A 16,583-nucleotide genomic window follows, 5' to 3' on the forward strand; every position below is an offset into this window, starting at 1 on the left:
CCTCCCTCCTAACGTGGGCACCGGTTAATATGGGCATCCGCTTATTATGTTCCCAATTCTAATATATTATGTAAGTATATATACCAACAAGATAAAAAAAAAAAATCTAATAATACGGGCGCACTCGGTTCGGTTTATGTGGGCAATTTTAATTTTATCATAGCGTTAGAATAGGTCAATTGTAAACTCCTACACGAATAACCTTTTTACCTGAATCATCATTAAATGTAAACTCTTACACCTGTAATAACCTTTTAAAATTTTTACCTGAAAATCAAAGATATTGTAATTTCCTACATATAAATTTTTCCCCTTTAAAAAATAGGGTAATATTACTTAAATTCACGATTTTGAAGTAGAAAAGCTCAAAAAGCTCAAAATTATCATAACTTGAAAATAATAAATATATGCCATTTATGAAACATACATTAAAATTAGAAGCAGTCATACAACACAACGCAGACGGACAAAAACAATTTCTAAATATCAGTTCTTACTTAATCAAAAAAAAACAAATATACACGAGGAGAAATTTCACGTTTATAGTTTATCTCCAAAGTATGCCATAAAAATATACATAAATGATTATGACTAAGTATTGTTTTATTATTTTTTTTTTCACAATGTTTTTGTTTTAAACGTAAGTGATTATGACTATTGTCTTATTATTTTTTTCAAAAAAATTTTTATTTTATGTATTAATATTGTAAGACTGATATTTTATTACAGCAATACGAGCGGTATTAATTTTTTGTAGGAGTTAACACTATCTTTTGTAGGAGATTACACTACATTTGTAGGAGTTTACCATTCCCCTTAGAATATACGCAAGAGAGTGACAAGGGTAGTTCATTTGATAAGTTTGAATAATGTGGCACTTTTGTAAACCAGATCCACACTAAACAACTTAGACAACGAACAATTACAACTCTTGCAGGTATACCTTCCACATCCAAAAAGTAATTTTATTTGGTATGTTATATTTAGTTTTATTTGTATAGTATATAATTTAACATTTTTTTTTCAATTGTATGATTCATGTGTACAAAATAAAAACTTTTTTTGATATTATAATTTTTTAATTTTTAACTAATTTTGGTTTTTGTGAGAAACCGCTTAATGTGAGCAAACAGGTCTGGTCCCAATATGCAGCCCACATTTTAAGCGGAATCCGCTGTATTATTATTATTCAGAACATGTACAGCTGTGTACAGCTGCAGACTTACTATTATTTACGTACCTAGTCCAACTGTATTCCTACATAATAGTACATAGTATAGTTGCAGCATTGATCTCGTATATTTTGATCTTATTAATTGCTAATCGATACGATTGTGTTAAAAAAGAACATTTATGTGCCGAGTAGGTACAACCAGGAGGTGACTTAGAGGTAGAGAGACAAAAGGATCAGTAGCATTATTCTGTAGGTACCTAGTTTTTTTTTTTTTTTTTAAAGATCTTAAACATTGACTTTTATCACAATTAAAAGTATTCATAATTTACTTAAAAATTTAAATTAAAAAAAAAAAGCCTTTGGGCTTTCTAAACAATATTCTTATCTTTAAATTTGGTTATACACTAATATCTAATACCTTTGAATAATTACTCTATTATTAAAGACAATAATATAGTACAATTTTGACAATTACTATATAACAATATTATTGTAATTATTATGTAAATATATTCTTTTACTTATTATTATTTTAAATAACAACACTGTAATATCATTAACTTAAGTTAAATATCGTGTTATTATGTTAAAACTTTCTATCTTTACATTCGTAGATATAGATAGCCTATTGGCTAGGAACATCTTATATATTGTTAATTAAAAAAAATAAATAAATATTTTATAATATTACAGTGCCGTAGCCAGGATCTTTTTATTGGAGGAAGGAGGATGGGCAGACCCTATTATTTGTAAAATTTCGGGCTACACACTTAAGGAATGTATTATATTCTATTACATAAGATTAGGTAAAACTCATGGGTTTCTAGCTATACCTACTGTTTGACCTTTTTGTCCATCGAATTATGTGTTTGATATTTGCGTGTAGATACCTATTATAGTTGTTCCAAGAAATTCATCGATAAAAATCATTTTCATGGTACCTTCATTCCACCAAGTTATTTTGCAATAAGGAAGCATTTTACAAAATTCTTATTTTAAAGTGATGTGCTTGCACATATTTTTTGAGATTTTAGATAGTCAATAAAAAATGTAAGTTTTGAACACCATATTACACCGAATATTAATAATAACAAATTAAACAAAGTTTGAATCATACAGTTGATATTTTGAACGGACAATGAAATACACGGGGTAAGTTGTATATATATATAGGTACGTAGGTATATATATATATGTATGTGTGTATAATGTATATATAATAATTTAACAATACCTACCATTAAATAAAATAACAAAATACTTTTGACAGATAACAATAATTGAAAATTGATAAGAAGAAATTATAATTCAATATAATTTAAATTTAAAAAAAAATCAGGAAATATTCATATTTCTTTGTAGTTATTATGTTTTTTAATTATTGTTTTATAGACAATAGTGCACAGTTGTGCATTCGTGGAACACATTGTGTGTCGTACTATGCATAATGATAAGGCCAGGGGGGGAAGAATTGCTTAATTATTTTCTTAAGTATTTGATATGCTAAAACCTATCATCTATTACTTTATAACTCTTTAGTTCATTAACTGTTTATTACGCGTCTACTTTTTCTTAACACTGTGCAATTATGTTAATAACTACGGTATCATTTATTATAAAAATGTATTTACAATTGTAATTGTAAACCATAGATAATCGTATTACCTGATTAATTTAATTATATTAATATGTGTCGTAAATATGAAACCAATGTAATTTTGAATTCGAATATTATCATTTAAAAAAAATACAAGATCATAACTTACAACTTTTATAAATAAATAACATAATATAAATCAAGCTGACCTTACACAAATAGGTATAAGATAGCTAAAAATAAAAGAATATATAACGAAACAACTAAACAAATTGAAATGATTAAATAGGTACATAACAAAAATCACAGTTTGTATAGGTACACGAAGTTGAGATAAACTATTAATTACCTACCTAATTATGAGACAGTGACACAGCGTGCGTTCGTTGTATCTATTTATACACACCAAATATGTCCACAAAAAATAAAAATAAACTGTAAACTCCAAATTAACATCATTATACCTAAATTATAACATAATGTCTAAAGAATTATGGTTATATCCATCATTTATATGCATTTAGTACTGTAATTAGGTACTGTGTATGGTGGAAACTCCATATTAATAATTAAATATATGAAATAATAATAAAAATAATAATAATACATGAAATAATAATAATAATAATAATACATGAAATAGTAATAATAATAATTCATGAAATAGTAATAATAATAATACATGAAATAATAATAACAATTTTACATGAAATAATAATAATAAGAGATAGTTGATAATAATAAATGATAGATGGCACTGGGATCTTTGGCGGCGGTGGCTATCGAGGGATGAGATTTCTAAACTGTTAGATATTCAATATTCTAACTAATCCAGTTATACAACTATTTTATTATACATAAATACACACTACTTAAAGTGTTCACTGAAATTATACAAATCAACAAATTATGTGATACTTAAATATACTACATTTTTCAAATGAGCGCCGTTACTCTGAAAATATGCGTTAATATAAATAATTAATTTTAATGCCTTTTTTTCTATGTAGTATTCCCTGCTAAACAAAATTCGATTTATATCCAATGAAACTTAATATATTTAAAAAAAAAAATACATACAAATCTAGACTCTAATGTATTACTATACTTGAATAATTATGGTTAATATTATAACAAACATATCTAAACATATGCGTCGATATGGAGGATACCACCAACTGTTAGGTGTGTAGTACCTAATATATGTTTTTAAGAAAATAATTGATCACATCATTGATACAGTCTTTTCTTCTGTTTTCGTTTATCCGGAAAAACTGTAAAAATAAAATGTAAGAGTGAATGTATTAATATAAGCATTCAACACAATATTATTAAGTCATAGGCATAGATGCAATTATGGGGTGTTGTTAAAATTATTAAAAAGAGCGGTTCATTTATTTTCAATACCTAGTGTTATTTTTTAAAAGATTTAAGCCTATAAAAATAGTTACAAACTACTCTAAAAATATTGTGGGGTTCACTATATATGTAAAAGAAACTTTTTTTCGATGCGCCGTCTAAAAATCCAGAACACATACAAAGTATGAAACAAGTTTTAAACGCAATGTCTGTCAATAAAAGAAATAGCACAAGTTTAAGAATAAGTTAACAACCTCAAAAATCTGTAGTGTTATGAAAAATAATTGTGATGACTTTTTTATGGACTATAATGATTAAAGGCCATTGACCATACGGTTAAGTTTTGTTAAGCAGATATTTTAATATTATTTTGTCTTGCAGATACACATTCAATATTGTCTTTATAAAATATAACATTATGTTAACCAATGTTGGTGTCGATAACATTAATGAGCTTATAAGAAAATTGTTAATTAGTCACGATAACCGGTAAGTAAATATCTCAACAAGAGTACCTAGGTATATACAGGGTGTCCCACAGAGTTCTGACAAATGAAATAACTTGAAATCTAATCAATATTTTTTTTTCATTTTTTTTTTTATATATAATTAATAGACGCTTGTACTACACGTATGATGTAAATTTTTTTATTTTTATTTTATAGTAGGAAAAATAATAAATTTTAAATTTGATTCAAATTTTTTTCAAAAAATTAAAAATAGCCTATTTAGAAACATATTGAAAAAAATATGTTTAACGTTTACAGTATTTTATTTGAGTTATCCGTTTGCGACTTATTAACTTTTAAATATTCGTTAAATTTACTGCTACTGGGCAATTTATAAAACCCAACAATAAAAACCAGAAGTCAAAATGAAATTATATCTCAATTTAAGGATACCGATAGCTAATATGCAAAAAGTACAATGGTAAATTGGACATTGGACGTATATAATCTGACAATCCGTGTATTATCTTAGTTACTTATCTTAAATTCATTTTGACTTCTGGTTTTTATTGTTGGGTTTTATAAATTGCCCAGTAGCAGTAAATTTAACGAATATTTAAATGTTAATAAGTCGCAAACGGATAACTCAAATAAAATACTGTAAACGTTAAACATATTTTTTTCAATATGTTTCTAAATAGGCTATTTTCAATTTTTTCAAAAAAATTTGAATCATATTTAAAATTTATTATTTTTCCTACTATAAAATAAAAATAAAAAAATTTACATCATACGTGTAGTACATGCGTCTATTAATTATAAAAAAAAAAAAAATGGAAAAAAATATTGATTAGATTTCAAGTTATTTCATATATCAGAACTCCGTAGGACACTCTGTATAGTTATTTAACAAAACTGTGGATGAAAATTTAAAAAAATTATCACAGTTTTTTACTAAAATGTTGATGCAGTGTGTTTTTACTTTGCTTAATTTAATAATAATAGTTTTTTTAATTTTTAAATTTAAAGACGCTACAACTCTGGAGGGACCTTATATGGTTCTAAGAGCGTTACATAATATAAATTATTAAAATTATATAATTATTATAAATTATTTAAATACCTTTGGCAATATTTTAGCTAACATAGTAACATAGTACTAATAACTGTATATAAATTGCAGTTCAAAACTGCAAACTATATAATATGTATATATGTAATGATTTGCAAGATTCATTTGCAACTTTTAAATTCTTACATTTCATTAGTAAACGTCATTCCGCAGAACTTATAACCCTCCATAACTTTTTTCTGCAACAACGGGCAGTTTGTTATTGTTTCGATTAATGTATCGTAGCACTTTTCCGAGCAGTATTTCGGTTCACATTGACGACAAGACCTATGAGTACATCTTTCCGTGCGTGCCTATATATTATAAAATATAATAAATGAATATATTTACAGAAGATTTTTTTCATATGGATATTCATAAATAAATAAAATAAAATTCTTACCTCGATTATCTTTTTACGGCAAATTTGACACGTAAAAACACTAAATATAATGGTTAGATCACTATCTGCAGGCGTCGTTTTGCTCTCTATAAAATATACACATTATAGGTACTTGATAATTAGGAAAAATTAACAAAAATAATGGGTACTATGTATTTATCGTTTACCCATAAAATTTTTAATGAACTTGTATACAGATTTATTACTGTTACAAGCGGTAATGCTGTTACCGCACATTATTTGGTTATTGAACGTGGTCAATATATAACACGAACCGATCGTCGAAACGTCTAGGGGTAACAAATAAAAAAATTACCGTTATTATTTACACATTATTCTATTAATATATTGAGATATGTTAATCACAACAAATCGTTTATTAATTTACGGATTGATCGGTGGCTCTAATATTATTTAAAAATTAATAATTTCACCATATAAATAATACATGTACTCGTAATATAATTATTATTATAATTTTTGTATACATAGTGTTAACGATTATTTTTTGATTTTAAAAGATAGGTAGATAATTCATTTTATCAGTTTTAACGTTTTCAAAGTTAATATATTATATATATTATATAATCACCATATAAAATTATATTTTGAAAAATTTCAAAATAATGAATTTATTTATTTATCTAAAAAACTAAACCTCTAAACCATCAAAATACTATCAAACGTATCCAACTCCCTTAATAATTTAATAATTTGAGCTATAAGACGAATATTGTTAAATTATACCTAAGTCACGAGGAAGCACATTATTATACTTTGATGGCGTTTTAATGAAACGTACCTAATTGTTAAGCCTGGCCAATCATGAATGTCGAAAATAATGTTTTGGGTATATGGGTAATAAACTTTTACAGAAATTTTGTTAGTGTGGGTGGCTAAACTCTCAAGATTATACAGCTAAACTTAATTCTATTATTACTTACAAATTAAATGTACCTACAAAATTGTACTGTTTTGTTTTTATTTAATTCAAATAAATAAATAGGCATATATAAATTTAAAAAATAAGTAATTTCGTTTTATTATACCTTTCAATGGGGAAAAAAATGTTAAGTTATTCCTTTTTATTATTTGTAAATTATGATAAAATATTATTAAATAAAATGAAACCGAGCGATATACCTACCTACTTACTCTGCACCAGTTTAGTTTACCAGTATACGAACACTGCACTAGGCTTGAATAATGGCGTAAAACAAAATTCTCTGGCCGTTGAAAACTTGAATATGTCCTTTCGCCGTATGACCAATAAAACAACACCGGTTGATGATACAATATTAGCCTCAAATGTCTACAGAATATCTTGTACGGTATTACAAGTGGTTTTGGCAGATACCACTCGCTGATTGGTGGACACGGTCCCTGGATTTTTTTGCATACAGTGCTGGCAACGCGAGATGCGCGATCTGCTACATTTGTAGCTTCATTGCTTCAATTTTTTTTTTTCAAGAGTGTGATTTGAAACATTTTTCCCTTTTGGGATAAATAAGGAGGTTCAAAATTTCCCGTAACAGGAGATTGTAAATTCCATAGATAACATTTTTTATAAATGCCGCGTCGGTACAGTTTTTTTTCCCCTCCGAAAACCCGTAAATTCCATCGGCACTAATTTTGGACCTGTGAAAATGACCATAAACACTGCAACATATTACGAGTATTTGTAAATTGCGCCCACAGTTAATAATAGTAGTAAAAATAGAATAGGTAATACCTAGGTATATTAAATTCTGCACTTTTTGATTTCAAAAATTGTTTTAGAATTTTGCATTAATATAATATCTACAGTAGAAGCCGCTTATTAGAAACACGGATAATTGATACAATCGTGTTATTGAAACAAAATGTCTCGGGACGGATCGGCCGTATATTAGAACATTGAAAATAAATCGGATTATTGAAACATCACATCGGTTATTTGAAACAATTGGGAGAAGGTCAGTTGACATATACACCGATTATCTAGCGATAACCAATGTACTTCAATTTTATCTTTGCTGTCGTTACGTTTATTTTTACTGTAATTTATCGCGAGAATGCTCTTTCTGTACGTACTGGTCGTACCGTTTGTAGTTTAGCTTCAGCGTGCGTATGTAAAGATTATTAGTGTTTCCTTTTTCTAAAAATCTAAAAATGTCTAAACACTAAGATTTTAGCCAATTTTCATGCGACCATTCGTGGTTTGAAACTCATTTGACCGATTTGCTAGCCCAATACACACGCTCTGATATTTTCAATGCGGACGAGACTGGGCTTTATTTTGGAGCTCTACCTGAACACACATACGCACTCAAAATAAGTGACAAAGCTAAAGGGGCAATATTACTCGTATGAAAATATGGTCATGGAGTTACTCGACGTAAAAAAACAAATTACGAATGATAAATATTTTACATAATATCGTAAAATATACACAATTGTGCATACTTTTTTAAATTATACAATATAGGTACATACATACATACATATTTTTTTCGCGTACCTATTATTCATTTTTTTTTTTCAATCGCTTATTAGAAACAATCGGTTAATTGACACAATTCACCTTGGTCCCAAAGTGTTTCTAATAAGCGGCTTTTACTGTAAATGACTATTTGAATTTATTGATATTTATTTTTAACACTGCAGGGTGATACATTTTTTGGTTTAAACGAAAATATTTATTTGACTTAAAAACTGAAATATACAAAAATGTTGTAGTATATAAATTCAAAAACTCGAATTTAAAAAAAAATCGTCGTTTACACTATATATACGTAATATAGAATTTAAATCATAATTCATAATATAATATATTATTAGGTATATGGGTGTCATACTGTCATGTAGCATAATTGTATTCAGAAGATTTAAGGCTCAGCGAACTATGCGGCCACACAAGACGACATAATTGTATTGAATATTTATTTTGTTTTTATATAATAAAATAACAATATTTTCTAGATTTATTTTAATATTTCAAAATGTTGAACGGTGTATTTTATATTCGCTTATTTTTTGCAAAATAATACTTATTTTTTCAGGAAGTCGTCGATGACGAAGACGATTGTGTTTTACTATATAGCTTATCTAATTGCTTATAGAATATAGTTACCAAGATGTGATCTTATCTATTTATAATCGAAATTGAATAGATCGTCTACTAATAAATACCTATATACATGTTTATACCTACGTGAATATTAAGAGAGACGGGTGACGATAGTGGCGTTTACATGAGTTTTGGCGAACATATTTTTATTGTAGAATATAGGCTAAAATATGAAATAGTATTTATTTTAATTTTACATTTACATAATACATAAAATGTGAAGTGATACAAATTAATTAGGTTTTAATATAAAAAATAATCAAAATAAGAGACTGATAAGTTAATTAAGGTTGTGGCAAATCGTTAATAATTCACTTTTGATTGTATTATAATATATAATAGCATACCCACTATACATTTTCTTAGTATAAAACTTAATCATAATTGGAAAATTAAGTTTTAATTTAATTTAATATTATTAAAATATGGTATATAAATATATAATATTAATTTCATTTATACACATAATCGTATACAAAACAAATTGAAAGTGTTCGATTTTTTTTCAATAGTACAGAGAGTTTGTATTTATTATTGAGGGGTAATGTATACCTATAAATTCGGCTCTAAAATTGAAAAGCTAAAAATCATTAGTATTGACTCGAGAATCAATTAAATTTAAAAAGGATAACTTGAGTTGAGTTTTAAAATACTGTACCTATCCCTTAAATATAACATAAAGGAGTTCATGTAGATAGTGATTAATTCTAACCAAATTGGGTCCATGGTCACAATAAGTGGTCTTTGAATTACAATTTGTAAATTTAACTTAGAACTAAGTTGGGGGAAAAAAATTAAAAAATGGCTATCAATAAAAACATATAAGTAATGACCAGATAATGATATAAAAAGTAACCATCAATTAAGTACCTATATTTTTTATTTTTGGGAGGGGGAGTTTATTTTTGAGGACAAAAAGGGGATTAGATTGTGTTATTAATGATTTCAAACGAGTCAAAAAATAATATATACTAAGTTTTTGATGCTTTTGAATTTTTTTAAAAATTGATGAGAAATATTATAATAAAGAAAAAATAAATATTAATTGACAGAAATTAAATAAAACTTAATTTATTTCAGAGCCAATTATTATAATATATACATATACAAACATTTTTAGTAAAAATATTAGGTGAACTTAAGTTCTTACGATATTATTTCTTTACAAATTTTAACAAAAAAATTAAAGCATTTTTGTCAAACAATGGTGTTGTGTAAACATATCTGTTTTCTGTTCGTTATTGGTTCATTATAAATCATAATTATTAGAAAAGGTATTTGGAATTTTATTTTTTTGGCCTAAAACTAAATTCAATTTGTAACTAAAAAGTAAAAAACCAACCTCAAAATGTAAGATTGGAGTGTTTTATTTACTCCAAAATATTATGATGGTATGAAGGACACAAAAATAAAAATACACATGACACATCATTGTAAGATAAATAACGGTACATTCATCATAACCACTCCTCTATAAATTACATTTTTTTAATAAAAAGAAAAAATATTCAAATCGAAAAACGTACAGATTTATTAAAAGTTATCTTGATTACATATTATAATTTGTTTTAGCTGTTTTTTTCTATATGATATATAGCTGTATAATTTAATTAGGTACACTTAAACATACATAATGAATCTTAAAACTTAAATTATATAATATTAAAAACAAGTATGCACACTGTAAAGTTGTTAGAGATAATTTAATTATTTGTTGAATAATTATATTAAAATAGCTTAAATATAAATGATAATTTTAAAATTTGTTATATACTAATATGTATAGTTTTGCATCTGTTTATAATATTTATTTTTGTATAATAAGTAATAATGCAAATGTTATTACTTAAAATATAAATTAATTATTATAAGAATAGAATGAATGAATGTATTTTAAATATAAAAGAATTGAATTTTGATTTAAAGTTCCCAGACATTTTTCCAATAAATATTTAAAAGTTGTTTGTGTATATACATATATATTACTATAAGAAAAGTTATTCATTCATTCTGGTATTCTGTGTGAACTGCTTAGCTTATATTTTCCTTAATAAAAATATTAGAATAATTTGTACTATAAACTACATTTTTTGTACTAAAATTACTATTAACTGTAAATATAAATTAAAAACTCAATAAGTTGCTTAATAAAAAGTGTTTAAAAAATATTATTAAAAAGTAACTGCGGTCTAAGGATGTAGGAAATATGTTCATAATCAGACTATCATATTTTACCGTCTACAATTATTGTGAACTAAGTTTATTTTTATTAACATTTACCTTATTACTGCAGGGCTGTGAATTTATAGGAAAGTGCATTTTTTTTTTTTTGTGATTGTAATTACAAATTCATCTATGAAACTTTTATTTTGCATATTTTTGCATTTTTTTGACGTTTTTAATTTTTTAGGTCATTTTTTTGCATTTTTAGGTCATATTTTGCTTTTTTAGTTCATTTTCTAGTATTTTTAACCAAATTCTGTCAATTAACTTGTTTGAAAACTTTTTTTTATTTTACTCAGGCTGTATATAATATTATGTCAATTTTTTTAACTTTTTTATTAAATAAACACTTTTTTATACTAATATTTAATATCCTATACCTAATATCAATATAAATAAAAAAATTAAATTAAAAACCATTTTAAATGAATTTTATACTGTAATTTTTGGCATTTTATATTCCTTTTTTTGCATTTTAAGTGCATATTTTATTGCATTTTTTTGGCATTTTTAATGCATTTTTTAAGGATTTTTAGTGCATTAAATTCACAGTCCTACTTATTAGCATTTTAGAAGGCATAAAAGATAATATATTTTTTTTGTTTTAAATAATTTAAGTTAATTAATAATTTTACTATTTGCGATTCTACATTTATGAAGTATAATATTTGTACGTTTCAGCGATTATGCATTAATTTGGAATGGCACCAGTGATCAACGGAAGGCGGTTTTTAATGAGTGCTTGTGTGTAGTGCCGACGTGGACCTATTTAGAATAAAAAGTGTAAATGTTATTTAACAAAATTAAACATCACAGTTAAATATATATTAAGATTAACCATTTTAAAAACAATGTTTAATTAAAAATAAAATTAGTGCTAGTTTAAAAGCAGAAACCCCATCCTTCATTGGGATTAAGTTAAATCCCTTTTATAAGTGATGATTAAAAAAATAATTACTGATAAATGAAAGAATGAACTGCAAATATTATAAAAATTTTAAAATATAGGTGTAACTATAAAATAAAACGTAAGCATCATTACGCTCGCAAAATGGGTTTCGCGGCAGCTGAAAAGCTATTGCACGTTTTATTGTATAGTATGATGGAATTTAATTTACCAGCATAAAAATCGTGTAGAATCACTACTGAATCAAACTAAAATCATTAAAAAAAATCATGTAATTCTTACCTAATTGTTTCGTATTCAAACCCACCAACTTGCAAAGTGTATTCGCTTGCTCTTTGGTCATTGCGTCTTTAGTCTCTTTTAAGCATAGTGGACATTTTCTACCATCGTTCAAAAACGCCCATTGTTGAAAACAAGCTGTACAGCAAGCGTCTGTAGCCATCTTATAAAATATATTCGAATACATATTATTAATTTTTTACTTCATACAATAAAATAACGAGATATAAAAATCACCTCAACCATGTAACAAGCACAAAAATCGCATTCAATTTTTTGACAGAGCCATTCAAGAGCTTCAAGCTTCGTGTGAGGTGGAAATCCATCAAAATCGAAAGATGAAAATATTACTAATACAAAATAATGTTGCAATTAATAGAAATTACAATTCAAAAATAAAACGTCACAAAAATAATAAAAATAACAAATGAAGTATAATTACATTTCTCCAGCATTTTGAATTCGCTAAAGCCACTAAATTTTTTATAATTTCTCTTTGTTCTACGTTGTTTTCTAGTTCTTCTCGGCATGTTTTGCGCTTTATGTTGGATTTTTCACGTCTTTCTCGAAAAAAATAAAGCTAACAAAAAAAAAAAAAATGATACAAACGGTCATAAATTTTATAAATGTAATAGAGTAGTAAGAACATAATGAGTAACGTTTATACAATGTGGTGACTTCAATGTAAAGGTACTATATACAATGCAATGAGGAAAAATGTGATGGAAGTCGCATTGTTTTTTAAGTCTCGAGACATGATAAACTGGTAGGTAGTAATAGGTCAGTGGTCGTATGGGATTTAGACGTATAGATACGTCAGAAAATAATATATTTTTTAATATACCTAATGCATTATTAGATACTGTTAAAGTTAAAAATAACGTTTTTCAAAAAAATATAGGTAATTCAACATATTCGTTATAATTTACGCCATCTAGAACCAAACCAGTCAAATATACATTCAAAAAACGGCTGCCATATACACCACTATAACCTGTTTTTACACGTTACCGTATTTACAAATCTAAAACGCCGATAACGATAAACAAACGAAAGGGGTGTGTGCATGAGTGCATCGTTATAAATCAAATATTCTAGCAGCTATGCTAAGGTAGTCATCCCGGCATTCGCACCTTTGGGCATGGGGAAAAGAGGGGACTTTCCTTGACTGATGGAGAAAATAAAATTTATTCATATATATAATATAAATAAAAAAAATAAATATATTTATACATAATATACTCTATAAGTTATAACATATATATATATATATATCGGATCTAAAACTGTAGTTAGCGCTACTGCTGGACAAGATTGAAGTTAGAAAATGGCCGCCATCGTCGCGAAAATATTATATCCAACGACAATGGACGAAACATCGAGAAGAGCGCGCGTTACGACAAGAAATTTCTGTGGCGGCGCTAGGGGTTAGTCGAGTTCTGGGACGCGATCTACGCATGGGACAAGATTGAACGTTGGAAAATGGCCGCCATGCGCTATAGGGAGAACCGTAAAAACGTCTTTACAAACTTATAGTAAACGTGGATTATAAAAAATAACTCCAGTGGTGGCGCTGAAGTAGTTATCCCCAACTGCTAGTTTAGGTGTGCTAGGATGGGGGGAGGGGTATATACTTGTAAGTAACACATTTGGATATAAGCAAAATAATATAAAATTAGTTTTAGAATTACAAATTGATATATTTTCAGTTTCCTTCGAGATAAATCATAACGATTTTATTAAGAGTAAAAGTTATTTTATTTTTTTTTTAAAGTATATCTCTTAATATATATATATATATATACGATATGCCTATATAATTTTATTAAAGACATCAATCGACAAGAACGGTCTTCACAAAATGGCCGCCAGGTACAAAATATATATTCTAATGAGAAATCAGATGAAACGTCGTGAACGGGAGTGCGCTTACGATAAAAAAAAATGTCAGTGGTGACGCTAGGGAAATCGTGCCCGACTCGAGGTGAGAGGGTGTGGTCGCTTAAACACAAACGCGTAAAAGTATAGTGGATAGGTATATAAACACATAGGGAATGTACAGATTTTTCAATGTCATCGTTAGCGTTAGCAATGAATTATAACGTCGATAGGATTATAAAAAAGAACGGGAAAAAAAAATAAAAAAAAAAAAAAAAAAACCAGTTAAAATTTGAAAAAGTGTCGTCCCTCCGAACAACGCGCGCAATAAATATAATATATAACAATATTATATGCGCGACGATGAATCATAATATTACACTAAACGCCACCACTGGACGAGACCGGCCTGTTGCGCAAAATGGCCGCCGTCAACGCGCGGCGTACGACGATTGGCGGACGCCGAAAGCGTCGAAACGGAAAGCGAAACGTATCGCGACGCGCCGTCTGCGATTTCGCACCACTCGCGGAATCAAATACCTACGCCGCGTACGCGCGCTATGGCAAACAACAAGTTGGCAGGCAACCCGAACCTACGTATGTGTATGTATATATATATATATATTTATATATATATACTCACTATCAACACGCCGGGCGGCGGCCGCGGTTGTCGTTCGAAAATGGCCGTCGGGCGCTGGGTGTCTTCGGACGAGGACAGGCGACGGGCAAAACGGCACACGACCGGCAGGCTGGCACGTCAAACGCCAAATGACGGTGATCTGCTCCAGACTCCAGAGCTCTCGTCGGCGGTACGCCCGCCCCGGATTTCCCCGGAACTTTGGTGGGAGGGTGCGACGAACTGTCCGGGCCGTCGTCGGCCGCGGCGGGTGGCCGCGAGAGAGCGAAAGGTACGCTCGGTTATCGGCCGTCGCCGGTCATATCATTGCCGACGATCGGCTTTTATATATCGGCGGCGTAATAAAATCGTATTCCGCGCTTTTGCCGTCCCGGCGCGGGATCGGTAATCGATGCGCGCGGTCCGAGGAGCACAGCGATAAGGCGGCGGCGAGCCGTCGCGATTCGACGTGACGTCATACGGTGCGGTGCGCCGCGCCGTTTATCCGGCGGTTGGAGATGTTGGCCGCGGTGTGTTGGTAACGGTTCTGATCCGCGACGTCGGCCATATTGGGTAATCGCGTTTACGCGGCGAGTATTTTTTTAACGATTGGTAATCACTAATCATTAAATTTGTCGATGTCCGAGCAGTAGTTTTACTCGAATAATCCGTTTCGGATTTTAATCTGTTAATTTTTGCCCGCATCTGTATACCACATCAGTCATACGGATTTTTGGTCGAGAACGATGCGCGCGTAGCGGCTGGTAGGAGAAGCAAGAGACGCGTCATGTTTTTGAGAGCGAGCCGTCGTCGTTTTTGGCGCGCGATATTTCGTGCTCAACAAGCGGTAATACTTGTTGCAAGTTACCAAGAATTGAGACGGGCCGGTTGGCGGTGCTGAGAAGAGGAGTACCTCGTTTTCCCTTCGGGATTTTGTCTCGTCCAAACAGATTGATGGCGGCCATTTTTATTATTATTATTATTATTATTATTATTGTTGTTGTTCATCGCCCCTTCAAGCCCGTTCGAAATAATGCGTAAATTTAATACTTCACTGGTAGATGTCGTGTTAGATACCTATGAGATAGTTTTATATTATATGGCCATTTTTATTTTTATTATTATTATTATTATTAATTTGTTCACCGCCCCTTCAAGCCCATTCGAAATAATGCGTAAATTTAATACTTCACTGATAGATGTCGTGTTAGATACCTATGAGATAGTTTTATATTAAGTGTATATCCAAGAAAACCTGTCTCACGCATGGAAAACACACAATTATATCATATATTATAGTACCATAGTAAGTACTAACTACAAACATATCGTAAAATATGACAGTAATCGACACAATACCAATTATTTATAGCGTTTATATATTTACAATTCTCATAAACCTTATAACGAATTTTGTTGATTTATGTTCTATTGTTGACATAAAATTCGATGTAACACACTTTCGATTAATATAA

General features: G+C 28.8%; 1 protein-coding gene across 1 annotated transcript; it reads right to left on the reverse strand.

The window, feature by feature from the left end:
* Positions 1 to 11,973: 11,973 nt before the first annotated feature.
* On the reverse strand, positions 11,974 to 15,377 carry LOC112604055. The gene is made up of 5 exons (XM_025352920.1): positions 15,133 to 15,377; positions 13,054 to 13,191; positions 12,849 to 12,961; positions 12,615 to 12,774; positions 11,974 to 12,190 (listed from the first exon to the last, which is right to left on the reverse strand). Exons 2-5 carry the CDS (start codon positions 13,139 to 13,141, stop codon positions 12,117 to 12,119), a joined length of 435 nt encoding a protein of 144 aa, XP_025208705.1. The 5' UTR covers positions 13,142 to 13,191; positions 15,133 to 15,377; the 3' UTR covers positions 11,974 to 12,116.
* Between the last annotated feature and the right edge of the window lie 1,206 nt (positions 15,378 to 16,583).

The sequence above is a fragment of the Melanaphis sacchari genome, unplaced genomic scaffold (assembly GCF_002803265.2).
Source record: "Melanaphis sacchari strain LSU unplaced genomic scaffold, SCAv2.0 Contig118_pilon_pilon, whole genome shotgun sequence".
NCBI classification, from domain to species: domain Eukaryota; kingdom Metazoa; phylum Arthropoda; class Insecta; order Hemiptera; family Aphididae; genus Melanaphis; species Melanaphis sacchari.